The sequence below is a fragment of the Balaenoptera borealis genome (genome assembly GCF_965194805.1).
Source record: "Balaenoptera borealis genome assembly, chromosome: 8".
Lineage (NCBI taxonomy): Eukaryota > Metazoa > Chordata > Mammalia > Artiodactyla > Balaenopteridae > Balaenoptera > Balaenoptera borealis.
This window is the reverse complement of record NC_138865.1, coordinates 122,047,108-122,071,600: the sequence shown is the minus strand read 5'-3', so window position 1 is coordinate 122,071,600 and position 24,493 is coordinate 122,047,108. Positions and strand designations below refer to the sequence as shown.

General features: G+C 63.8%; 1 protein-coding gene across 9 annotated transcripts; it reads right to left on the bottom strand.

Annotated features, from left to right (window-relative positions):
* Position 1: 1 nt before the first annotated feature.
* GRIN1 (glutamate ionotropic receptor NMDA type subunit 1) lies at positions 2-24,261 on the bottom strand. 9 transcript variants are annotated; one of them, XM_082402553.1, is made up of 21 exons: positions 22,824-24,260; positions 20,516-20,650; positions 17,868-17,996; positions 15,654-15,716; positions 14,786-14,886; positions 11,684-11,805; positions 11,439-11,613; positions 10,271-10,415; positions 10,090-10,173; positions 7,189-7,330; positions 6,969-7,096; positions 6,561-6,725; positions 6,367-6,485; positions 6,131-6,243; positions 5,898-6,046; positions 5,635-5,792; positions 5,255-5,416; positions 4,922-5,031; positions 4,670-4,815; positions 3,349-3,459; positions 2-1,281 (listed from the first exon to the last, which is right to left on the bottom strand). In XM_082402553.1, exons 1-21 carry the CDS (start codon positions 23,079-23,081, stop codon positions 1,165-1,167), a joined length of 2,832 nt encoding a protein of 943 aa, XP_082258679.1. In that variant the 5' UTR covers positions 23,082-24,260; the 3' UTR covers positions 2-1,164. The 9 variants fall into 9 exon arrangements, with proteins under 9 accessions (XP_082258679.1, XP_082258678.1, XP_082258680.1 ...); XM_082402552.1 differs by having other exon boundaries at positions 17,868-18,044; positions 22,824-24,259; XM_082402554.1 differs by having other exon boundaries at positions 2-915; positions 17,868-18,044; positions 22,824-24,259.
* Positions 24,262-24,493: the final 232 nt, after the last annotated feature.

Sequence of the window (24,493 nt, the reverse complement as noted above, 5' to 3'; positions counted from 1 at the left end):
GTTTTCTTGACATTCCTTTCGGCATCACCACTGCACATACCGGGTGGGTGGGGTGGCGGGGGGAGGGCGGTGCGCGCCGGGCCCCTGGGGCGGAGGGGCAGCGCTCGGCGGCGCTCGGGCCGCAGCGGGGGAAGGCACACGCCTGGACGCGGGAAGGGCTGGGCCTGTACAAGGTGGCACGCGGGGCTGAGGACAGTCCCGAGCCAGTGTCCGGGGAAGGGTATCCTGGGCTGCGGGCCAGAGGAGGCGAAGAGAAGGCTCAGCCCTCACGGAGTCCGGAGAAGGGGGAGGCAGTGGGGAGCCCGAGCGCGCCCCTGGGAGGCAGCTGCCAGCTGGGGGGTCAGGGTCTGCAGTCCGGGAAGGGCAGGGCCAGCTCAGAGGATGGGGTCAAGCGGAGAAGGGATGTGGGCAAGAAGGGAGAGGTGGGACAAGGCTGTGAGGTGCCGGCGCTGCGGGAGTGGGGGACCCAGCCAGCCAGGGCCAAGGGCCCCCATGATGGCTCTGGTGGTGGCTGGGGAAGGATGGGGCTTCAGTCTCTGCTCCAAGCCCCTCTGCCCGGGGCCAAGTCAGCCCCTCTCCCCACTGCTCAGAGACCCCAGGGCCCTGCCTCTGCCGGAGCGCCCTGCGGCCCTGCCCAGCCAGCTCAGCTCTGACCCGTCCTCAGCAGCTCTGGCCCAAGCCTCAGTCCAGCAGGGGCTGCCCGCCAGGCAGCAGGGCAGACGGACGGACGGGAGGCCCAGGGTGGGCAGTCTCTGGCAGGTGGGCTTCCCTCAGGCCTTCCCGAGCAGCAGGACCCCTCAGTGTCCTTGGCCGGGCTAACTGGGCAGGTGGGCGCCTCCGGGGGCCTCACACCACGGTGCTGACCGAGGGATCTGAGAGGTTGAGCGGGCCCGTGATATCAGTGGGATGGTACTGCTGCAAAATAGAAATACACAGACAAGGTGCCCGTTAGCCCGACACTCGGGGGCACGCGCGGGGCCGGGACGGGGGGACCGGCCGGCCGGCCGACCGGCAGGCAGGCGGGCGCGGCCTGGGGGAGGCTGGGGGGTGCTCCTCCCCCTGACCCCGTCGTGCTCCGGGACTCTGCGTGGGCCGGGCCGCTGTCCCGTCCGTCTGTCTGTCTGTCTGCGGGGGAGGGGGGCAGAGGAGGGCGGGCAGGGCGTCTCAGCTCTCCCTATGACGGGCACACATCTGCAGCTGGCCCTCCTCCCTCTCAATAGCGCGTCGCGGCAGCACTGTGTCTTTTTGGTTTTGCAAAGCGCCGCGTCCACCCCCGGTGCTCTATAAATAAGAACCAACAATCAATACCCGCTGGCCCCGCCGGCCGCCAGGGACCCCAGCCCTGAGCGCCCAGTGCCGCCCTGGCCCAGACCAGCCACGGGACAGGGGCAGAGGATCTCAGCAGCCGGACTGACCCCACCCCTCCCGACAGAGCCCCCCACCCAGGCCTCCCTCCGAGCAGGCGCCCAGCCTGAAACGGTGGGAGCTAGGCTGCCCTCCCCCGCCCAGTCCCCAGCTTGCAGTGTCCCCAGTCACCCCTGCAGGGCAGGCCAGCCCCAGATGCCACGTGGCACCAGAGCTGGCCTGGAGGATGGTCCCTGGGGAGGCTCGGGCAAGGAGTCTGCTGGGAGCGTGTCCCTGGAAAGGCACCGTGAGGGTCTCTGAGCTGCACCTGGACCAGCTAAGGGGCCTGCATTTCTGCTCCAGGCCGGGACGGGGGGTGGGACTCAGTGATGCCCTCAGAAAATGGCCCATTGCCTGCGTGACTCTCGTGCTCCTCCTTTCAGCTGCGGGCCCCCAAAGCGCTGTCTGCTGGGTACCTTCTACCCCCACCCCCCGACTGCCCCACCCCTGCTCCTGTCTGATCCTCCTCTTCCTGCACCCCCTGGTGGGTCCCCTGGCTCCGGCTCCACCCACTTCCCAGGCCTGACAGCCCCAGGCCTGTGCTCCCAGCCCCACAGACCCTCCCTGCCGCCCCCACCCTGTCTGTGCTGAGCTCTGGGGAGTGGAGCAGCCAGGCCTCACAGGCCCCTCTTGGGGCGTGCTGGTGGCTTCACCCGGGGCTCAGATGGCTCTGTGCTGAGCCCTGTGTCCTGTGTCTGCCCCTCTTCCCATGCACTGGGGGTGACGGCTGCAAATCCTGCTTCCTTCCACCCTGGAGCGGAAGACTCTGTGGGTGACGCTGCCCAGGTGTTAGGGGCTTCCTGCGGACTGGAGGCCAAGCCAGCCCTGGCTGCAGGGAGGCCGCTGGGCTGAGGGCTGCGCTGGCTCTGCGCGGCCCCCTCCTCACCTGGGGATGCCCCTAGCAAGGCTGGGTCAGCCTGGGGGGGCCTTTGGTTTGAGCGCGCACATCTGGGCCAGTGACAGGCTGCCCAAGGCAGAAGGGCAGGGAATCCCTGGCTCAGGTGCAAGGCCTGGCTCTGAAGGGGTGGGGGGTCAGGCGCTGAGGCACTGGTCTCCGTAGAGGCCTCCCCTTCCTGAGCCTCTGTCTAGGAGCCTCAGTGCCCACGGCTTGGAGGCCACGGCTTTCAGGGCCACCTCCATCCGTTCTCAGATCCCTGGGTGCTGCCGGCACGCCTCCTGCAGGGCCCCTGCTCGGCCTGGGGTGGGAGCCGCCTCCTTTGGTCCCACCCATTCCCCACCTGACGTCCCCTGTGGCCAGGGGCCTGTACCAACTCCAGGCCCCAGCCGTCCACCCAGATGGAGCCAGGCCCGGCCCCCAGCCCCGGCCCACACAGAGACCACATGGAGGGAATGCAACAGGCATGGCTCTGGTGAGACACGTGAGACAGGTGTCTGGGTGGCAGGGCTGGCGGCCAGACAGATGGGCGGATGGGACATCACAGCCATCCCTCCACGGACGTCGCAGGGAGGGAGAGAGGGCGGTGGGCCTCTGTGGGAGAGGCTGGAGAAGCGGACGTAACAGAGAGGTGGTGCGGCCTCCTGACAGGTGAGGAGCCTGGGACAGGGTGATCCGGGCTCCCGGGGCCCTGGGCACAGCCCCGAGGCAGTGAGGCTGACTGACTGACCGACAACATGACACGGCTTCAAGATGGCGCATGGCGTCATGGCATGGGTGGGGGGCAGACTAACGCAGAGACACAGGGGGACGAGGACCCGGTGAGGGCCAGCGGGAGAAAGGACCAAGAGAGAAAGATCTAGAGAGTCAGAGAGAGAAGACCTAGTGCGCTGGGCGAGTAGAGGTGAGGGCAGAAAGGCCACGGCAGTCAGAGGTGGGAGCGGGTGGGATGGCGAGGGAGGGGGGAGGGCACGCCTGATGCACGGGACACAGACACGGAGGGGCGAGATAAGAGTCGGAGACGTGGAACTGGGCGCTCTTCCCCTTACCGTGTCTTTGGAGGACCTACGTCTCTTGAAGCTGGAAGCCAGGGTGGAGGTGATAGCCCTAAATGTGGCTTTCTTTTTAGGGTCAGGCTCTGCTCTACCACTCTTTCTATCCTAAAATGAATATGTATAAGTGATTAGACGGCTAAGGGTGGCGGCCACACCTGCCCTCGCCTGCTCCTTGGGGGCTGCTGCCCGGCCTGGCTGGCCACTCGGGCCCTCACTCCGGCCTGCCTCCCTGTGCTGGATGGACCGACCGATGGTCGGACACTCGCAGGCGGCCTCTGCTCCTGCCCGGCTCTTGGGCCTGACCTCGCTCATGCTGGGGCTGGGCTCGGGGGGTCCCATCTGGCTCTCTTCCTGGGAGGTCCGCCTGGCTCCCTGGCTCCGAGGTGCCCCTGGTTTAGGGGCGTCCCGAGGAGGAGGAGCCCTCCGAGCACGGGGGGAGTAGCCCCACAGGCCCCACCGGCCACTCTGACCCCCGAGGAAGCGCGCCAAGATTCAGGAAGGGGCTGAGGGGCCGAAGGCAGGTGGCGAGATGCACCGGAGTGACAGAGAGACGGAGGCAGCTCCTGGGACCCTGGCCTCGGGTCTGATGGTCAGGATGGGCCCTGTGCCCGCCAGTGGGAGCAGCGGCCAGGTCCCAAGAGCAAGAGTGGGCAGATGAGAGGTGTGGGGTCCCAGCAACCCCATCGCCCCGGCCCTCCCTCCCTGCAACACCAGCTTCCTCCCAGGGCACAGGCTCCGGGGAGGTACCCAGAGAAAGAGAAGAGATGGGGCAGACTGGGGCTGGACTGTGGGGCACGAGCCCGTCCCAGGTGGGCTGTGGCCACCCCACGCGCAGCCTGTCCTCTGCTGGCGGCAACTTCCCACAGACACGGCCTGGGGTGCCAGGCAGGAGGAGCCGGCCAGTTAAGACTGGAGTTATATGGAGCACAGGACACACCAGGGCAGCGGGGAAGGGGGTCCCCACAGGGTGCCAAGGAGGGCGCGGGGCGGCGAGGGCAGGATGCGTCTTGGACTCACATGCTACACCCAGGTGGGTCCCTGTCTTACCCTGCCTCAGTTTGCCTTCCTATGGAATGGGCGCCGGTGGGCGACTCTGGAGACAGAGGGGCCAGGCGGACGCTTGAAGCCCGGCTTTGCAGAGGCGGCCCCCTGCGGGTGGCCCCCAGCAGCGCGGCCTTGGCTGTGGCTCCCAGCTCCAGTCCTTGCCACGCGGGCTCCTGGGAGCCAGAGCCAGCGCTTCGGCCTGCGGGGATGGAGGAGGGCCGGGGCCAGGCCGGGCCGTGGGCACCAGGCCTCGGAGGGTGGCCTGCCCTACCTGCAGGTTCTTTCTCCACACATTCACCGCTGCGAAGGCCAGCTGCATCTGCTTCCGGCGGGCATCCTTGTGCCGCTTGTAGGCGATCTCGATGAAGATCAGGAAGATCCCAGCCACGATGCCCCCGGCCACCAGCATGAAGACCCCTGTGGGCCAAGAGCCAGTGCCTCAGCTGTGGGCGGGCCAGGCAGCCGGCCCCCTGGGGAGTCTACGCAGTGTCAGCAGTGGTGTCGAGGGGCCATGGGGGCCCACCTGCCATGTTCTCGAAGGTGAGGGTAGCAGGGGCGTTGCTGCGCGAATCACACTCCTGGTACCGCACCCACGTCTTGTCCAGGTCTTCCATGAAGCCGTTCTCGTGGGACCTGGGCGGGCGGGGCATGTGAGCCGACGCTGGGCCGGCACAGGCGGGGCGGGGCCGGCACAGGCGGGGCGGGGTGGGGCGGGGCACGGCAGAGGGGGCGGGGCAGGGCACGGCAGAGGGGGCGGGGCACGGCAGGCGGGGTGCGTCTGGGGGCTGCGCTGGTGGGGGGAGGTGGTGTGCCTCGGGTGGGGCTCTTGGAGGGGGGCGGAGTGGGGCCGACTCACTTGAGGATGGACAGGGAGACGTTCTGCTTCCAGGGACTGTCCTTGCGCATGCCGATGCCAAAGCCTGAGCGGAAGAACAGCTCGCCGGTGGTCACCAGGTCGCACTTCTGCGAGGCCTCGAACTCCAGCACCGCCGAGTCCCAGATGAAGGCATGCAGCTTGCTGCGGGCAGGGGCAGGGTCACAGGGGCCCACACATTCGGGCCGCCCTGGCTCCCTTGCGATCCCTCCCGCCAGCCTGGCAACCTCCTTCTATCCCCTTCCTGTAGCTCCCATCCAGCCTGGACACTCTGCCTTTGACTGGAAAGATGGACGCCCCCACTTGTCCCGCCAGCCTCTCACTCCTCCCGCCCAGTCCGCCGCCCCGCCCCGCCCCCTCACTTGTCCCGCACGGCCTGGATGGCCTCGGCCGCGCTCTCGTAGTTGTGCTTCTCCATGTGCCGGTACATGGTGCTCAGCTCCACCTGCCGCCGGAAGTAGATGTCCACGGAGCTCTGCTTCACCGTCGCGTAGATGAACTTGTCCGAAGGATTCCTCAGCTGCAGGGTCAGAGGGTCAGAGGGCCCGGCTCGCGGCTGCTCCCCGGCCCCACCCCAGGCAGCCGCTGACCTCACGCCCCCTCCCCCAGCCGGGCCGGGCCTCACTCGGGGGTCGTTGATGCCGGTGATGCGCTCCTCGGGCCGGTCCAGCACCAGGAAGGCCGCCAGGTTGGCAGTGTAGGAGGCCACGATGATCATGGCGAAGCCGGCCCACACCATGCCCAGGATGCGCGCCGAGAAGCTCCTGGGGGCGCCTGCGGGCAGAGGACGGTCAGCTCCCGGCGTGGGGGGGTGAGGGCTGCGGAGCAGGGTGGGGCCCGGGCCGGGCGTGGCCTCACCTTCCCCGATGCCCGAGTTGAGCAGGACGCCCCAGGAGAACCACATGGCGGAGGACAGGGTCAGCGCGTCCTCCTCCTCCTCCTCGCTGTTCACTTTGAACCGGCCAAAGGGGCTGCGGGGGCGCAGAGGGCGGGCGGGAGAGGGCGGGAGAGGCAGCCCTGCCCCGCCCCTCGCCCGCCCCGCCCACCCCGCCCGCCCCGCAGGTGGAGGTGTCCGGCCCCCGGGCCGCGCTCACCTGAAGCGGTCCAGCAGGTACAGCATCACGGCCACCACGTGCACTGACAGCCCCACCAGCAGCCAGAGCGTGCTCTGGAAGGGCTGCATGAACGAGTCCAGCGTGCTCCGGGGGATCTCCTGCGGGAGGACGGGCCGTCAGCGCCGCCCAGGCCCTCCCAGGACCCCACCCCGCCCTGCTGGGCCCCTGCCCACCTTCTTGACCAGAATGGTCAGGCCCTGGTACTTGAAGGGCTTGGAGAACTCGATGTACTGTGCGCGCTCGTTGTTGATGGTCAGCGGCGCCACGATCATGTCCGCCTGCCCGCTGAGCAGCTCGCCCATCATCCCGTTCCACTCCTTCTTATTGCTGTTGTTCACCTGTGGGGCGACACAGCCGCTGGGGACGCGGCCACCGCGGGCGGGCCTTGCTCCCCGGACAGGACAGGCTCCCGCCCTGACCCATCTCGGCGTCTCCCACTCCAGACCCCGCCCTGGCTCGAAGGCCCCGCCCACCCAGGCTCCACCCAGCCTGCAGACCCCGCCCACCCGAGACCCTGGCCCTAGCCAGACCGGGTCCACCTGGACTGGGTCCCGCGCCCGCTCCCAGAGACCCACGCGTACCCGCTCCTGCGTGCCGAACTTGCCGTCCGCCACTAGGTGCACCTCGTAAGTGAAGTTCATGGTCCGCGCCAGTTTGATGAGTAGGTCGATGCAGAAGCCGTAGCAGCACTGAGGCACGGTGTGGCGTGCTGGGCGGAGGGGAGGGGCGGTAAGTGAGGGGCTCGCAGGTGCGCCGTCCCGCCCCCTCCGCGGCCCACGCCCGCCCCAGCCCCGCACTCACGGCTGCCCGGCGACGTGTCGTTGGGCCCGGTGCAGATCACCTTCTTCACCGGATCCCCGTTCACGGTGAACTCCTCCTTGCACGTGCCGTCGCTCAGCGTGGGCTTGACATACACGAAGGGCTCCTGGTGGATCGTCACGATCTGGAGGGGAGGGGGACACCCAGCCTGGACCACCAGCCCTGGGCTGCCCTGGGGTGCTGTCCTCTTCTCAGCATCCAGACTCCCCTGGACACCGCCCCCCCGCCCCGCCCCCTGCAAATGCCCCACACTGCCCCCTCTGGAGCTTGAGGAAGTAGGTCGGCCTGCTGCCTGCAGGAAGGGCCCCAGACTCCCCAGTCGTGCCCAGGCCACCTCAGCGTTCAGAAGGCGCCTGGCCTCCTGAAACACCGTGCCTGCTCTTGGCCACTTTCCTTTGGGTCTTGGCTTGCACATCACTAAAGTCTGCCCTGGGCCCCTTCTCTGACTTCTCAGGGCTGAGAAAACACCTGTCCCAGCCCAGAGCCTGCCCCCTGCCCCTACCCCTGCCATGAGGACAGGGGGCATGTGCACTCAGAGCCTGCACAGGTCCGGGGACCCGCAGGGATTGCCCTTGTCTGGTGTTCCGGGCTCTCCTGGCCTCAGCCTCCCCTGCGGCAGGTCTTTGTCTGATCATCTATCCTTCCTCCCTTCCTCTTCCCCGCTGATGCCGCCCTCTCTGCCGAGGCCTCTTCAATCCAGGGGCTCCTTGGGGCTCATGCTGGGGAGCTCTCTCCTCCCTGTCCTTCAGGGGCCTGAAGCCTGGGGTTGCGGAGGACAGATACAGGCAAAGGGGGCTGAACCGAGCACGGCATGTGACGAGGGGTCCCAGGGGACGTGGGGTTGGTGTGAGAGGACCCTTCTCCTCCAGGGTGGGCAGCCCCTGGCCTCAGCCTAGAGGGCAGGAGATTTGGAACCCCTGAAGGAGCTTATTTGCCTTTAAAACTTTCCTCATGGTTTTCTATTATGCAAGTAACATGCTCATGCTTTTAAAAAATCAGTGAGGGGACTTCCCTGGTGGTCCAGTGGCTAAGACTCCACACTCCCAATGCAGGGGGCCCGGGTTCGATCCCTGGTCAGGGAACTAGATCCCACATGCTGCAACTAAGAGTTTGCATGCCGCAACTAAAGATTCCGCACACCACAACGAAGATCCTGCATGCTGCAACTAAAAAGAAAAAAAAAATCCCACATGCTGCAACTAAAGATTCCGCATGCTGCAATGAAGATCCCTCGTGCCGCAACTAAGACCTGGCGCAGCAAAATAAATAAATAAATATTAAAAAAAAAATCAGTGAGATGGGAGGGTTAAATTGGGAGACTGGGATTGACATATACACACTACTATATATAAAATAGATAACTAATAAGAACCTACTGTATAGCACAGGGAAATCTACTCAATAACCTGTAATGACCTGTATATGGGAATAGAATCTAAAAAAGAGTGGATATATGTATATGTATAACTGATTCACTTTGCTGTACAGAAGAAACTAACACAACATTGTAAATCAACTATCCTCCAATATAAATTAATTAAAAAATAAACAATGTAGTGTCAAAAAAATCAGTGAGACAAAAAAAAAAGTTGTAAAAAGCCATCTGGGGCTTCCCTGGTGGCTCAGCGGTTGAGAATCTGCCTGCCAATGCAGGGCACATGGGTTCGAGCCCTGGTCTGTGAAGATCCCACATGCCGCGGAGCAACTAGACCCGTGAGCCACAACTACTGAGCCTGCGCGTCTGGAGCCTGTGCTCCGCAATAAGAGAGCCCGTGATAGTGAGAGGCCCGCGCACCGCGATGAAGAGTGGCCCCTGCTTGCCGCAACTAGAGAAAGCCCTCGCACAGAAACGAAGACCCAACACAGCCAAAAATAAATAAATAAATAAATAAATAAATAAATATTAAAAAAAAAAAAAAAAAAGCCATCTGGCTCTCAAAGCCTGTGTGGGACCATCTGGCTGCCTGTTTTGGCTGTTTTACACTCAGACTTTTCAATACCAGGTGTCTTTCCCGAGCGTTGGCTTTGGGAAAGTCCACTCTGCCCCTTGAGGGGGTGGTGACCTGTGGGCAGGTGCGGACAAAGGGGTCCAGGTGAGAGGCCATGGGGGAGCTAGCTCAGAAAGCAGACAAAGTTGAAAGACACTTGAGGACCTTGTGGGGGACACTGGGAGAAGCACAGTGCTTGAGGGTCCTTGCCTTTGGTGAGCTCAGGTACCAGCCCGGTGCTGGTGTGGGTCAGTGTGGGAGGGGCTCTGGGGAGGGCACCCTGGGATGAGCCCAGAGGAGCATGGAAGAGTCAGGCCAAGGAAGAGAAGCTGTGAGGGATGAGGCCAACCGGGGAAGGGAGCTCCCAGAGGCCCAGGGAATCACGGAGGGGACGGCCGGCCACAGGGAATGCTGTAGGGAGGCCGGGCTCAGAAGGACAGTGAGACCGAGTCACGGCAGGAGGCCAGGAAGGCTAAGCGTGGGGGGTTGGCTAGGACCACTTGGAGGTGTGATGAAGAGCATGGGGCGATCATCTCCAGGACTCAGGGCAGAGAGCACTGGAGCTGAAGTCCACCCATCTGCTCCCCTGTCCCCGATCAGCTCATCCCCAGGGGAGTCCTGGCCCACATGACTTCCCCAGATTTAGGTGGAGTTGGGTCAGAAGGGGTGCTGGGGAGAGCCCATGAGACGGGGGGCCGGCGGCTTCCTCTCCTCCCTCCACCCACTCTCCCTGCTGCCTCTGCAGTGCCAGGTGTGTGCAATGGCAGCGGGGGCTGGTCCCGTCCCCGCTTCCTTCAGTCACTTTCATCGGCCTCACTGTCCCCTCCTCTGCACCGGAGGGGCAGGATGGAGTATACCGGGCGTGGAGGCTAGGGCAGGGTGGCGGGTCCCCCACCTTCAGCCTGGTGGACATCTGGTAACCTCGGGGCTTCTCTGTCTCTCCACCTGGCCAGATGATTTTCCTGTCGTTGGGAATGACCTGGGGGTGGGAGTATGAGATGGAGGGTGGCCACGCAGGGGTCTTGGCCCCAGGACCCTAAGGCCCCAGCCCCCACCCCCTCATGACCCCCACCTACATGGGTGCCATTGTAGATGCCCACTTGTACCAGCTTGCGGTTCTGCAGGTTCATGATGCTGTAGTTGGCAAACTTCCGGTCCCCATCCTCGTTGAATTCCACGCGGCCGGTCACGCCGTCTGCGTACTTGGAAGACATGAGCACTCTGGAGGGGGGCAGTGTGGGTTAGAATGATCAGGGATGCAGTTAGCCCCGCCCACTGTGAGTCAGGTGCACAGCACAGCTACGTCAGCCGAGCAACTCCTGGCCTCTAGACCCTGTTTTGAGGGCTTTCTGTGGGTTGGTGGGCTGTTCACCAGCCAGTGGGGAAGAAGGGTTGGGGTCTTGTCTTCCTGAGTGTGCACGCCTGTGTGTGTGTGTGTGTGTGTGTGTGTGTGTGTGTGCGCGGTGCGTCTACTGGGCCATATATGTGTGCACACAAGATCTTTGTGTGGGGTGCAACCCTGTGCATGTACTTGTGGCACATGTGTGATGTGCCATGTGCCTCTCTGAACCTGTGTACACACGCATGTGCACGTGTGCACATATGCTGCCTGTATCTGCAGTTGTGTGTGTGCTCCTGTCGTGGGCCCCATGGACCATGGCTCTGCACATGCTACTTGGGGGTGGCGGTGTTGGTGATGGGCTGGGCCTCCCCACACTAGTGCTATGGTGTCCAGGGTTCTCTGAGTTAACTCCTGCCCTGCTGTGGCCATCCGCTTGGGTCACCGGCCAACCTTGGCTCTCTACAGGCTTGGGTGCCATACCTGGATTCCTTGTCTGACCTCCTGGGCCCATGGACTCTCCCAGTCCCCACCTGAAGCAAGATCCTCCTCCCCGGGGCTGTTAGCCATCCTGGGGAGTGGGGTGGGGTCTCAGGGTGGGCAGCAGTGTTAAAAGGCGGGGGCAGGAGAAATGGAAGCAGCCGTGACTTCAGTGACATCCGAGTGTTGGAAATGGGGCAGATGATTATCATCGTGGAGATGGAGGTGAGGGTGGAGGGGGGGGGGAATAGAGGACAAAACTGGGGAAGATGGCGGTATCTATAGGATACAGCAGGCTGGGCTGGACCACCCTGTGAAGAGCGACTGTTCCCAACGCCGGAACGGTGGTCCGCCCACTTTAGGAGATCAGCCCGCCCACCTCAGACGAGTGGCCACGCCCATCTTAGACGAGCGGCCCCGCCCACCTCTTGAAGAGCGGCCCGGTCTTCCAGATGTTGGTGTTGCCCACGCAGCCCCGCGGCGGGTCGGTGATGTTCTCCTTCTCGAGAAGCTCGTGCACGGCCTGGGCCACCACCCCGACGGCATCGCTGATGTGGGCCGACTCGTTCTTGCCGTTGATGAGCTGCAGCCCGATGATGCCTGGGGCAAGCGTTGGCTTAGAGCCCGTGGGGGACCCCTGCCCACCGGGACCCTGGAGCCCAGCACTCACCGTCTGGGGCGTAGCGCAGGGCGTTCCCCGAGATCTCGCGCTCCCCCACCAGCCACACGTACCCCGAGCCGGTCATGTTCAGCATTGCGGCTGCGCGGTACACGGTGGCAGCGTCGTCCTCGCTGTGGGGCAGAGCGGGATGACGGGCCAGGATTCCAGCCCTCCCCACCCGCGGCCGGCAGCGGCTGCTCCACATTCCCAGGTCCTCCTCCGCAGCGTGGCCTACCCACGTGGCCTCTTCCCCAACCCTGCCCCCCCCCCCAGGGGAGGTCTGGAGACACGGCAGAGATGGGGTGCGGCCGCCACCCCAAGCCTGCACTGCACCTGGGCCAGGAGATCCCCACAGAAGCGAGCGGTGGGCCCAGACCCCCTGAGCTTCCCAGACATCTCTTGCTGGCCTGCTGCCCTTGGTGGGCAGGGTTTGGGTGACATGGGATGGTGATGGATCCTTACTGGTTGATAAGTCGCTCACCAGGTACCAAGCACTATTCTGAATGCTCTTCATGGACCATCTTATTTAATTCTCACAACCTCCCTGTGAGACGGGCAGAAGTACTACCCCTGTGTCAGGAGGGGAAACTGTGGCACCCCGGGCACACAAGTGGTAAGTGACAGAGTCGGGTCTGTGCCGGGACTGTCCACCCCTGAGCCCGTACTCCTGCAACTTCCCGGACAAGCCATACCCCTCTGGTGCTCCATGCCTGAACTTGCGACCTGAGGGGCTGGGGGCTTTCTGGTTGGTCGGATGCTTCCGGGACTGAGAGCCAGGGAGCTGCCCTGAGCAGCACAGCAGAAGCCACCGGAGAGAGATGAGGGCACCTGCTCTCCCTTTTGGAGTCTGCGCAGGCAGCTGTGTTCTCTCTGCCACCCAGGGCTGGGGCCACTGGCAGGACACAGCCCAGGCCTCGCCTCGCAGGCACACGTGGTCCTGAGTTTTTGGCGTGTCCTTCCAAGTGAGCCTCTGTGGACCTGGTCCCCTAGGGCTGGGCTCTCTCTGGTCAGGACAAGGACCCTGGGCCTGGTGGCACTCCCACCTTCTGTCCCCTGTTGGGCCGAACTTGGTCCCAGATGGGCCTGGACCACGACAGGCACTTTGCTCCTCTAATGCATGGGCATTGGGGTACAAGGAGGTTGGGGAGATTGTCCGAGTGCTGGGTTATTTTCCCAATGGCTGAGCCTGAAAACTAAGATGGCCCTCGGTTCCCTAAGGGGTCTGCCCCCAATTTTCTCAAGGAAGAAATGCAAATCTTCAGTGTTTGCTCTAAATGAGAACGCTGCTGTTGGATGAAAGCAACACAAAATAGAGGTGCTCCAGGCAACATCCTGCCAAAATCGCCAGCAACACCAATTCGTGCGTGTCAGGGCACGCTGTGCCCGTCAGCGGTGCCCACAAAGCCCGGCGGAGAGGCCTGTCGGCTTGACACCATCCAGGTCTGTGACGTTGGACTTGGTGGGATTGAGCACACACCTATGCTCGTGTCCGTGTAAATTGATATCTTCAGTAAAGCAGTTGCAGACAAAAGCCTGATCGGCCCGTCAAACTGTTTTATGGAAATAACTGATCCCAGTAAAGATGACTTCAGGAGGATTATTTAAAAAACAAAAGTTTTGGAAATAAATTAGAAACTCTGAAGCACTCTGTAGAAAACTGGTCAAAAATTAAGATTGGCTTAATGGGGTCTCTCCACAAAACGCTCTCAACAGCCCTCGTGAGGGGGGCCAGCATGTGTCAGGTTGGGGGGCCAGGGTGAAGAAGACCTGCGTCTGCCCTGCCCAGGGGACCGCCGGCTTCCCCAGGCTCTGGGAGCTGGGCACGCTGGGCAGGCGGGTCTCCCGCTGTGGTGGGACTCTGGCCTCTTTTGTCCGAGGCGCCCCGGGTGTGAGGGGAGGGGTCCCTTCCCGCCTGACAATCCGGAGGCCTTGCGTGGATTCAAGAGGTGGGCATGTGGCTGACAAGTGCTGTGCCTTTGTGAACAGTAAGTATTGCTACATGTGTGGGGTTTGTGCATGCGTGTAGTACGTGGTGTGTATGTGGCGTATGTACCTATGCACGAGAGCAGTGTGCACGATGTGCGTCGGTGCGGAGCATGTACATGTGTGGTGTGTCTGCACACGTATCTAGGTGAGCATATGTCTGTGTGTGTTATATGTAGCAGCGTGCCCATGTATGCATATGAATGGCCTGTGTGCACATGTGTATGGCGTGTATATGGCACATGCATGTGTGCTGGAGGGCATGGAAGCATGTTGCGTGCACACGTGTGTATATGGCATGTGCACGTGTAGACAGTATGCGGGTGATGCGTGTTCGTGTGTATGCGTGTGAGTGCCTGTGCTGTGTGTGCATGAGTGGAGGGCGGTGGGCGTCAGTGCCTGCTAACTGCCTTCCAGCCCGAGGAGCCCTAGCTGGTCCCACCCTGCCCTCTGCCCAAGGACGGGGTGCACCTGGCTCTGTGCCAAAGGTTTGTTGCCTGAATGTGCAAACGGACACCTGCCCTGCCACTCAGGGTATTGCTGGCTCCCGCTGGCCGGCTGCAGGGTGACCCCTGCTGTTTTTCTCCACTCTGCTGGAGCCTGCAGAGCTTCTGGGACAGGCAGACAGTGGGGCGGGTCTCCCCAGGCTCTCCCATGTATGTCCCATGAGGCAGGGCTCTTCCTTTTCCTATTCCTGGTGGCCTGGCCTTTCCCTTCCCAGGAGGACACAGCCATTTGCAAAAAGGGAGATTTTTACTGGGGGCTCAGCCCCAAGGTTATGGTGGGGACCAGGCCCATCCAGCAGCGCCTGATTTTCCGGTCACCCTAAGTGGTTCCCCTCTCGTGCTGCTCAGTCCAACTGCTCCAACCCTTCAGCCCTAGGACTCCGGCCCTCTCCCTGCTGTGGTCCTCCCCCCGCAGGCTCACACGCAGACCCCACGTCACTTCCCCAGGCCCTCTCCCTGACCCAGCTCCCAGAGCCCCGTGTCACCCCATCTATCACCTGGGCCGCGTTTGCCTCCCTAAGGGCAGGGCCTTATCCCTCTCCCATCCCCGAGGCCCAGTGTACATGTGCGAGGGGACCGTCCTTGGCAAGGACGCCAAAGCCCAAGACCGGCCTGGCCGCACCTGGCAGAGAGGACGATGACCCGAGCCTCCAGTTCCCGCGCCTCCATCAGCAGGGCCGTCACGTTCTTGGTCCCCGGGTCGAACTGCAGCACTTTCTCGGCCTGCGGTGTGAGCGGGAGGGTTAGCAGGTGGCCGGGGCGGGGGATGCAGCGCCTCAGGGGCCAGAGTCGAGCCGCAGCCGCTAGGAACCCCGAGGCAGCTCCGCTAGGGCCGCCTCGGCCTGCGCCGGCCACCTGCACTGCCACCTGCCTTCCAGGCTCCTCGCCCGGCCGGCCGGGCTGGCCTCGCTCGTCCTTTCTTCAGCCTGCTCGCTCTCCTGTGCTCGCTCTCTGCTCTCCGCGTCTCTCTCCACCTCTCACTCCTGGCCTCACTTTTGCACTGAGCATGCAAGCTGAAGTGGACCGAGACTCAGAAAGAGGCGTGCAGCGGACAGGAAACAGAAAAGAGTTTTGGAATGCAATCGGGAGCGGAGACTGGGCCGCCTTTTCCAAAACCGCGGGAGGTCCTCTGGGGCCTGGTCCGCAGGCCCTGCAGGAGCAGCCCGGACCGCAGGCAGGGCAGGCGGGCAGGCGGGCTCCCTCCTGGGTTCCACGAGGAAGCCCTGGGGCGCCCGGAGATTCGCATGCACTTCCCAGAGAGCAGCTTCTCCTGCGGCCGTGCCTGCCCCTTGGCCCGGCGGGCGGGCTGCGGGGACCCGGCGGCCGGCACCTGCCCTCTCCTGCCTACGCTGCCTGCTCTCGACCTCGCTCTCCTCATTGCTCGGGCCTGCGGCGCGGCGCGGCTGGGCCCACAGTAGCCCTCGCGGCCGAGGCGCCGGAGGCCGGGGCTCCCTAGTCGGTGGGTGGCGTGCACGTCCATGCATATATACCTTGGGTCCGCGCTTGTTGTCATAGGACAGTTGGTCGAGGTTTTCATAGTTCCTTTTTTTACTCTGATGAATAATGTGCACAGAGAAAATATGCAGACACAGAAGAAGATTATAAACGGTTGAAAATGACGGCGCTAAAGCAATCACACCACCTCCTCGGCACGTCTGCAGACGGGCACGTACCTGGAGCTCGCAAACACCTAGGCCCGGGGTGGGGCTGGGGGCCGGGGAGGTGCTGGGGGATGAGGGGGCGTGGGGGCCACCGAGGCTCCCTGCCACGGAGCTGCGCTCTTGGAAGCGGTCACGTTCGGGAGAAAGGGAGGCCCTGTCTGCGTCCAAGCCAAACGCGTCCCTTTGGGGTCCCATCCGCCCGCCCCCCGCCAGGCACCTGCTATGTGGTGTGCCAGCAGCACCCACCCCAGCCCCGTCAGTCCTGAATGGGGTGATGTCCCCTCCCCCAGCCCTGCCCCCTATCCCCCACCCCTCCCAGCGCCCCCTCTGCCTCTCTTAGAGGGCCAGCTGCTCTGCCCTCACTGACTGGTGTGTGATGGGCGCGCCTGTCAGCCCACGTGTGCGCTGGAGAGCAGGTGTGACAGGGGCTCGTGAGCACGTGTGCGCTGGAGAGCAGCTGTGACAGGGGTTCGTGAGCACGTGTGCGCTGGAGAGCAGCTGTGACAGGGGCTCGTGAGCACGTGTGCGTCTGTGGGCGTCTGCACGGCAGCATCAGCCCACGTTAGTCTGTGGTGGGTGGGAGTGAGGGCCAGTGCCGTCTGAGCGTACGTGTGTGCGCGTGCGCGTGTGCGAGCCCCCGGGCCGCGGAGGTGTGGAGGGTCCCTGCGAGTCTGTGGCAGGAGGAGCAGCGTGTGGGTGGATTGTCGTGGGAACAGCCGCGTGTGCCTGTGAGAGGGAGCATGTGTGGCTGGGCGTGCAGGGGTGTGCGTGAGTGTGCACTGGGCGTGCGTGCAGCCGCAGGTGGGCACGCCAGGAGGTGACCTGCTTGCCTGGCGCTGGGTGCTGTCTCAGGAGGGGTGGGGCCTGCGGTCCTGGTAGCCAGCCCTCCCTCCCAGACTCAGCCCGTCCCCCGCAGCAGGACCCCAGGACCCTCTGGGTCTGCCCTCTGGTTCACCCCCAGCTGGTGCCCTCTCTTCCCTTCGGGGCCTATGGCACCCTGGGGGACCCGGGTTGGCCCTCAGCTTATTGAAGCCAACTCTGACTTCGCAGACAGCACATGCTCCCCGCCGCCCCTTGGTCTGGCCTCCCGGGGCCCTCCCCAGCCTGGGCCTCCCTCCCTCTCTGCCCAGTTTGGCCTCCACCCAACCCCGGGGGCCTTGGCCTGGGTGCTGCGCACCCAGGGCTCCAGGCTGGGTGAAGGCGGGACCCCGGGCCTCCTCTGCTGAGCACCAGCTCCTCAGGCTGGCAGTGGGGATGGGTGGAGGGGGGTGGGGGTCGCCTGGACCCCCAGAAACGCCACTCTGGTCCCTCCACAGCCCACATATGGGCGCCGGGCTTGGGTAGAATGGTCAGTTGGAGCCAGGTGTCTACTTGATCCCCAGGAGTCCAGAGCCCAGCCCCCATGGTGGTGGGGTGAGGAGGGGAAGGGCGCGGGGTTCCGTGGGGAGAGCGGGGGGCACGAAGAGGGGCAGGGCCCAGGCTGGGCTTTGGGGCGGCAGATGTCCGTGGTTGGGGCTTTGGGGAGGGTGATGGGCAGCTGTGAGGTGAAGGGCTGCGGCGGAGGTGAGGCCGGCACGAGGACAGGGCACGGGTCACAGCAGAGAAGGAACCGGGTCCTTTGTGGGGGGGACACGGTGAGTGGTGCCACCGCACTGAGGGGGCACCCTAGGGGAGGCCGCTGGGAGGGGGCGGTGTGGGGGGCAGAGGCAGCGCCCTAGGGAGTTTTGAGCCTAGGGCCTGTGTGGGCTGGGAAGCGCGCTGCGGACCGGGAGGGGAGGGGGGGGAGGGGAGCGGGGGCGGGGCGGGGTGTTTGCGGAGCTCCAGGTGGTCCTGCCCTCGCCCCGCAGGGACTGACACGAAGGAGATTTCGACTAATGGCAAAAGCGAGTGAAATGAGCCGAGGACAGGCTGGGGCGGGCGCTCGCCAGACGTGGTGGTGCTGACCATGCACGATGGAAAGAGAAGGGTGTTCACACGGGCCACAGACACAGCGGCGGCTCGCCGGCTCCTGCTCTGCTCGAGACGCCCCGGCCCGGGCCTCACCTTGGACTCGCGCTCCTCCAGCAGTGTCTCCAGGCGCTTCTGCGCCGCCCGGCCCTCGTGGTCGTCGCTGACCAGGAGGATGATGTGGTTCCAGCTGTAGACGCGCATCATCTCGAACCAGACGCTCGACTGGTGGGAGTAGGGCGGCACGGTGCGCAGGAAGCTCAGGTGGATGCTCTGCGGGGCGCGGGGTGGCTGAGGACGCGGGCGGGGCCTCCGCCAGGGGGCGCGCGCGCGCGCGGGCCGGACGCTCCCCTCGCGGCTTCCAGACCCCGGACCCCGGGGGCCCCGCTTCCCTCACTCCTCCCGTCCCCACTGAGAACCGGAGGCTCGGTTTGCCCAGCAGCACCCTGACTGAGACGGGCGGGGGGGGGGCGGTCTGTGGAATTGTTCCTGGGGTGGTTCCCCTCCTCCCCTGCAGCCACCCGCTGCTGAGCTACTTGAGATCAGAAACTTCTCGCTGGCGTGCAGCATCTCAAAGATCCCCACTGGGTCCTTCCCAAATTTACGTAACTAGTGTTTAGAGGAGGTCTTCACTCTTGGGGTGAAATAGTTCATCTCTTCACCACGTCCAGGGGTTGTTGCTTGCTGAGCCCGCCTTGCTTCTCTGAGTGCACTAACTGCCAGGGAGGGGATGGAGAAGGATCCTCCCGCCTCAGCACAGGGCCTTTGGGTCTGCCCAGGGAGCAGTGTTCCTGGGGACCCACACTGATCCTGGGGTCCTCTGAGCCCTCCAGATCCTTCTTTCACCTGCTCCCTCTTTGTGCCTTGGAATCAGAGTGCAAGAATGCCCCTTTGCCGCTGTCATCCAGCAGGTGACATGGCTGCAAGGGAGTTGTGGTCGGGGTCCTGGACTGGCTCTGACCCAGGCCCTTCTGGTCCACGTGTTGGGCACAGATGGTCTGTGGGTTGTACCAGGAGTGGGGTCAAGGTGGAGCTCTAAGATTTGGTCGCAGGTTTGCCCTCATGCTGGGCTTCAATCTGGATCTGGGGCGGGGGCACGTGATGGGCTGGCGTCCTGTTCTGGGAGAGGGCTCCCCCCACCCCAGCCCCTCCTGTGCTCCACCGCCTGCTCTCCTCTGTAGAGGCATTGTGCTCCCATTTGCATGTGAGGGGCCTGGTGCCCAGAGAGGTGAAGGAGGCTGGAAGGCCTAGGAGGAGCCCTCCACTTCTCACGGCTGAGGGTTAAGTGCCTCTGAGCAGCTTGGGTGCCTCTGCTGTGTGCTGGGGTTTCCAGAGCCTCAGGAACAGGTGGCCGTCCTGGCCTCCACTGGCCTCCTCCCTTGTGGGCCGTCCCAGAGGACCCCTCACTCTGGCCTCGCTTTCCTATCGCCTCCAGGAGGACCCCTTCCTGACCTCCCCAGACACCCTGGGCCCGGCTGAGATGACCTCCGTGCCTTAGGCAGCGTTATCCAGGACTCGGGGCTCCCGGCAGGATGGATTTGGAGAAGACGGGGAGAGCTGGGAAGCCCCCAACAGCCCAGCCCTCTGGCCCCTCAGCTAAGGCACCAAGCTGGAGTCCCCTGCCGAGCAACCCCTCCGGGCCTGTCTGCAGGTGGCACCAGGCCTGCAGGGAGATGTGGAGCAGGCTGCCCCCCCAGCTGACCAGTCCTCCCAGAGCCGTGGGCAGACACTGCGGGAGGGCTGGGCAAACTAGTGCAAGGTCCCCGCTGCTATGGGGGTGAGTTTCCTGCCAAACCGACTTGGTGACCTCTCGACTCTCCCAGCTGCTGCTCCACGACTGGGCGACTCCAACCAGACCCCCAGCCCATGGGCCATGATACAGCCCTGAGGCCCGAAACCCCCTGGCCAGCCCCCCCAGCCACGAGCTGCCTCCTCTGTTCACCTGGAATCCTCTTCCAGCTGTGCCCTCTAGCGGGAGGTGCTGGTAACTACACCCTCACTGCCACCTGGTGTCCCAGCCACTTCTAGGCTTTTCCTCCTCCTGGCGCCCCTTCCTCCAAAGTGCCCCGTCCCGCTGTCCAGGAAGCTGCCCTGTCTGTCCCTTCTTCTGGTCCACGACGGCCTCTGCTGCTTCCCGGGACTTGCTATTGGCACCTGTCACCTGTCAGTGGGCCGTGTGCCCAAGTGTGCGTGGGCATGTGTGTCAGTGTGTGAGTGTGGGCCTGTCTGAATGTGATGGAGCGTGAGTGTGGGGGAGTGAACATGTTAGTTATGTGAGCGTGCACATGAGCGTGAATGTTTGAGTGGGTGATGGTGTGAGTATGCGTGTGAACGTCAGTGTGTACGTAAGAGCATGTGAGTGTCCCTGTGAATGTGTGTGACTGTGTGTGTGTAGGTGTGAGTGTATGGATTTGTTAGCATCTGTGAGTCTGTGTGACTGTGAGTTTGTGTGCTGTGAGTGTGTACTGGTGTGCCTGTGTGTGGGCGAGTTTGTGTGTCTCTGTGAGACTGTGAGTGTGTACCGGCGTGAGTTGTGAGCGTGCCTCAGTGTATCACCCTGTTGCACCTGGAGCCCAGAGCCCATGGTCTGAGCCCCTCTGCCTGTGCCCCCCCATCCTGGCAAAGCACCTGCCCCCCAGTCTCTCCCCCAGCAGCTGCTGGCGGCCCTGGGCTGCCGGAGCGAGCCACCGGGTCTGAACACGGGAGCAGAGCCAGCTGGGTCCCCGTCCAGCGGTCAGGCTTACCTTGTCTGAGTAGATGGACATGCGGGTGGTCAGCCCCAGGACGGGGATGCGGTAGAAGCCGGCTGTGTAGGAGACGGGGGTGGGAGTGAAGTGGTCGTTGGGGGTAGGCGGGTGGCTAACCAGGATGGCGTAGACCTGTGGACACAGGGGACAGGGTCAGCTCGAGTGGGGAGCGGGGACACCGCCCTGGAGCTGGCTGTCCAGCAGCAGCAGAGGCTAAACACAGAAGGCGGGGGGCGGGTAGTGTCGGGGGGACACCGCCTGTGCTCACACAGCCCCAGGAGTGCAGGCCACCCAGCAGGGGGACCAGACCCCAGCCCCACCTTCTGAGTGTAAGTGAGTCATAGGGATGAGGCAGAGGCAGAGCAAGACTCCTGGGACCAAGAAGACACACAGGGAGATGACAGACCCCTCCCCCCCACCCCCTGTCCAGGGCCTCCCCTCTCGCCCCTCACCCTGGGGGGCTGCCCTGAGCTGTGTGGGGAGACCCTGAGAAGGCAGGGTGAAGGCCAGTCCTTGGCATGTCCTGGGACCATACATGCTGCCCCAGCGTGGGCTGGGGAGAACCACACCAAGCCCCCCACTGACCCTCATCCTGGGTCAGAGATGGACGGAGGCCAACACTCCAGAGATGGAGGGCAGCTCCAGAAGGTCTGCATCGAACATCGCAGACTGAGCATTAGAGGGAGAAGCTGGGCAAGGAGCCGCCTAGAGGCCCGGGGCCCCTTGCTGGTGTCTTCCAGGCGCAGGCTGAGCCCCGCTCGGTTTGAACAAGACCCAGTTCTGACTTGGGCACTGACCACATCCTCAAGGAAACCTGGCCTTCCTGCCTGGACCAGTGGCTCAGCCCCCGAGGCAGGAAGACGAGGCAGATGGCTAGGCAGTTCCGTGCTACCCTCACATTAGAAGGACCTGTCAGTCCCAATTCTGCCTGCCCATCTCTGAGCTACAGGACCACCTGCTTTTGCAAATGGGGCGGGGGGTGCGCTGGCCCATGTGGTGGGGGCGATGGCTGCCGTGCCGGCACCTGGCCCACGGCGTGTGACAGTGAGTGACAGCTGCTGCTGTCACCTTTGCTCCTGGCACTGGCTATTCCCTGGGAGAACAGTGCCCAAGACAGCAAAACTGTAAGTTGGAGGAGGGATCCCCAGAAAGGGCCATACCTGTTCTCCCTCCTTTGCCCCCCACCGTCTGCACCCAGAGGGGCCTGGTCAGTGTTTGCCTGAGCATGTGTGTGCAAGCGTGTGACCGTACAGGTGCTCACAAGTGTGTGCTGGGTATGTGTGCGTATGCTGCATGTCCCAACATGTCTGTATGTGTATGTATGACTGAGCTTGTGTGAGCACGCGTGTTTGCATGTGTGGCACAGGAATGTGTGTGCTCATGGATATGCATGGGGGGTCGGCCTGTGTGTGAATGCGCGTGTGCAATTGACTGTGCAATGATGACGTGCATGAAGGGGTGCTAGTTTAAGTCTATGCATCTCTGTGCACAAACATGGACGAATGTGTGTGCACACGTGAGCGTGTGTGTCCATGGGTGTGGCGTGCCTGTCAGGTGAGTGTGTGTGAGCAGCACTTGGACCGGTGTCGGTCCCGCCCGTTACATAAAAGGCTGCATTGCAGTGATCCCGAGGCCTCATCGGCATTCAGCAGGCAGCGCAGCCCGGGGGCGGACAGCTCTGACAGGCGAAACCCGGGAGTCGTGTCCTCCCCCGCAGCGCTGGCTGCCAGTGGCTGCCACGCTCTGCCCTGATACCTCTCACATACGCAGTCCCCGTTCCCACCCTGGAGAACAGCCTGCTTCAACACCTGGGCCATTTCCCATCTCAGGCAGACCTGTGGATGGGGGAAGGGGAGGGAGGAAGGGAAGGAGACCTGCAAGCAGGAACAAAGATGGCCCCAGGCCCCATCCAGTTCAAAGCCCTGCAGTCCCGCCTGTGGCTGGGACAGGCACCTCTCAGGCAGGCCCGGAATGCCCGCCCCCACCCTGACACACAGTGACCAGACAAACGGCCACACGTCTGCACACACCAGTCTGGACCTCGAGACCTGGAAACCCTGTGAGGACAAGCCCCGGTGGCGGGTGACTGATCTGGGGCTAAGATGGGGAACCGGCCAACACTGGTGTTTAGCTGCTAGTGAGACCAGCCCCCTGGGTCCTCTCTCAAGGGGAGGGAGAGGGCTAGGAAAGGATGGAATGAAACTGGGACAGGGGGAGGGATGGCGGGTGAAGGAGGGAGGATGGTGGGGAGGCGGTGGGGGAGGGGCAGGAGCTGGCACAGCGTGAGCCCTGGGGGTGCTGGCACCTGGCTGGAGATGAGGTCTTCGCACACCGACAAGGCCATCTGGATGGCGTTGGGCTTGTGGGTGACGGAGGTGGCATTGAGCTGGATCTTCCAGGAGCCATGCCGCTTGTTGGCCTGGTTCACAGCCTCGCGGAACATCTGCTCGTGCTTCCGCGTGCTCAGCACCGCGCCGATGTTGACGATCTTGGGGTCGCAGGCGGCACGGGCGAAGGAGCAGGAGAAAAGCAGGGCGAGTGTCAGCAGGCGCATGGTGCTCATGGGCTCCGGGCAGCGCCCTGGCTCTGGGCAGCGCGAACGCGGGGCCCTCGGCGCATCCCCAGAGGGACGCCCCGGCCGTCCTGCGCGCGCCCGATCCCGCGGGCTGAGGGCGCCACGTCTTCCCCGGGAGCCTTAGTCCTGGGATGTCTGCACCGAGCAGGTGGCACCGAGCCTTCGGCCGGCCGGGCGGTCCCGGGTGCGCGTGGGTTCCGGGCGCTCTGTTCCAGGCGGCTGGCGCTGTCCGCGGTGCTGAAGCGGGTCTCGGCGCCGCTCCGGGTGCCCCGCGCCGAAAGGACCCGGCGGCGGCAGCTCCTCTGCGGGCTTCGCTTGTCCCGGTCCCGACGCTGCGGCGGCTGCGGCGACTGCGGAGCGCCGAGCGGGACCAACGTCTCCTACCCCTCCCGCCGCCCCCGCTTCCCAACACGGAGCCGGAGCGGGGGCGCCTCCCGCGCCAGAGTGTGCGCCTGCGTTCGTGCCAGCATTTTTCAGAGCGCGCGCGAGCGGGGGACGCCTGTGTGCGCGTGTGTGCGGGCGTGTGTGCGCGCGTGTGTGCAGGGGTCGCTGAGACAGTGACCCGGGCTGTCTCGAACCTGCAGGGAGCCGAGTTTGGAGAGGTTAGAGGGGTTCGCGTCACTGCGTGCAGCCTTGCGTGTCCTTTAACGTGACCGAATGTGTCGTGCCAGTTTGTGTGTGTGCGCACACGCGCATGCACGAGTCCTCACCCACAGTCAGTGATATTTCGGGGCCTGACTCTGCTGGCTGGAAACCAAGGCGTGTGGAGAAGCCCTAAACCATGCCTCTGGGAGAGGGACGGTGGCGACCTCTTCTCCAGAACGCTCAAGAACGGGGGAGAGACCTCATCTGCCTGGCCATGTGGCTTGGACTCCCCCCCAGAGGGTTAAGAAGAATAGAAGGGGTGACAGTGGCCGCCCCTTGTTGAGCTGGATCTTCCAGGAGAGTCTGAGGGTCTGGACCAAACCAGCTGTGGAGAGACCACGGCCAGAGGGAGTCGTCTCTGCAGCAGATGGGACTAAGGTTAGACATCAGGAAGCACTCGCTGATGCCAGGATAGACATCCCATACATATCCCCTGTTTCCACTCTCCTCCCCTTGGCAGCGCCTCTCCTAATTCACTCCCAGCACCCGCTCCTGCCCCTTTCCAGAAGCTCCTTACCCTTCTGGTCCTTGTGATCCCAATTCTTTGTCCTCACCGTCCCCCCCCCCCCCCACCCAGTGTGCTTCCTTCTCCCTAATTCAAAGGATGGCTGAAGCTCCGCCTGCTGCCAGTGACATCACCGTTTCCAATAGCAACTGAGGATTCTGCAGACCCAACAGCAAAAGCCCCCAATGGGGACAAAGCAGGGTCGTCCCCACACCTAAGTGATGTCCGAAGCAGTGGAGAGGGGAGGAGC

Bases quoted from the DNA above. Each gene is read 5' to 3' on its own strand.
- GRIN1 (XM_082402552.1), bottom strand. From the start codon at position 23,081: ATGAGCACCATGCGCCTGCTGACACTCGCCCTGCTTTTCTCCTGCTCC. The intron at 5,417-5,634 runs GTGAGGGGGCGG...CCCTGCCCGCAG, and splicing joins ATCCAGGCCGTGCGGGACAA to CAAGCTGCATGCCTTCATCT. The intron at 3,460-4,669 runs GTAGGGCAGGCC...TATTCATTTTAG, and splicing joins TGTGGAGAAAGAACCTGCAG to GATAGAAAGAGTGGTAGAGC.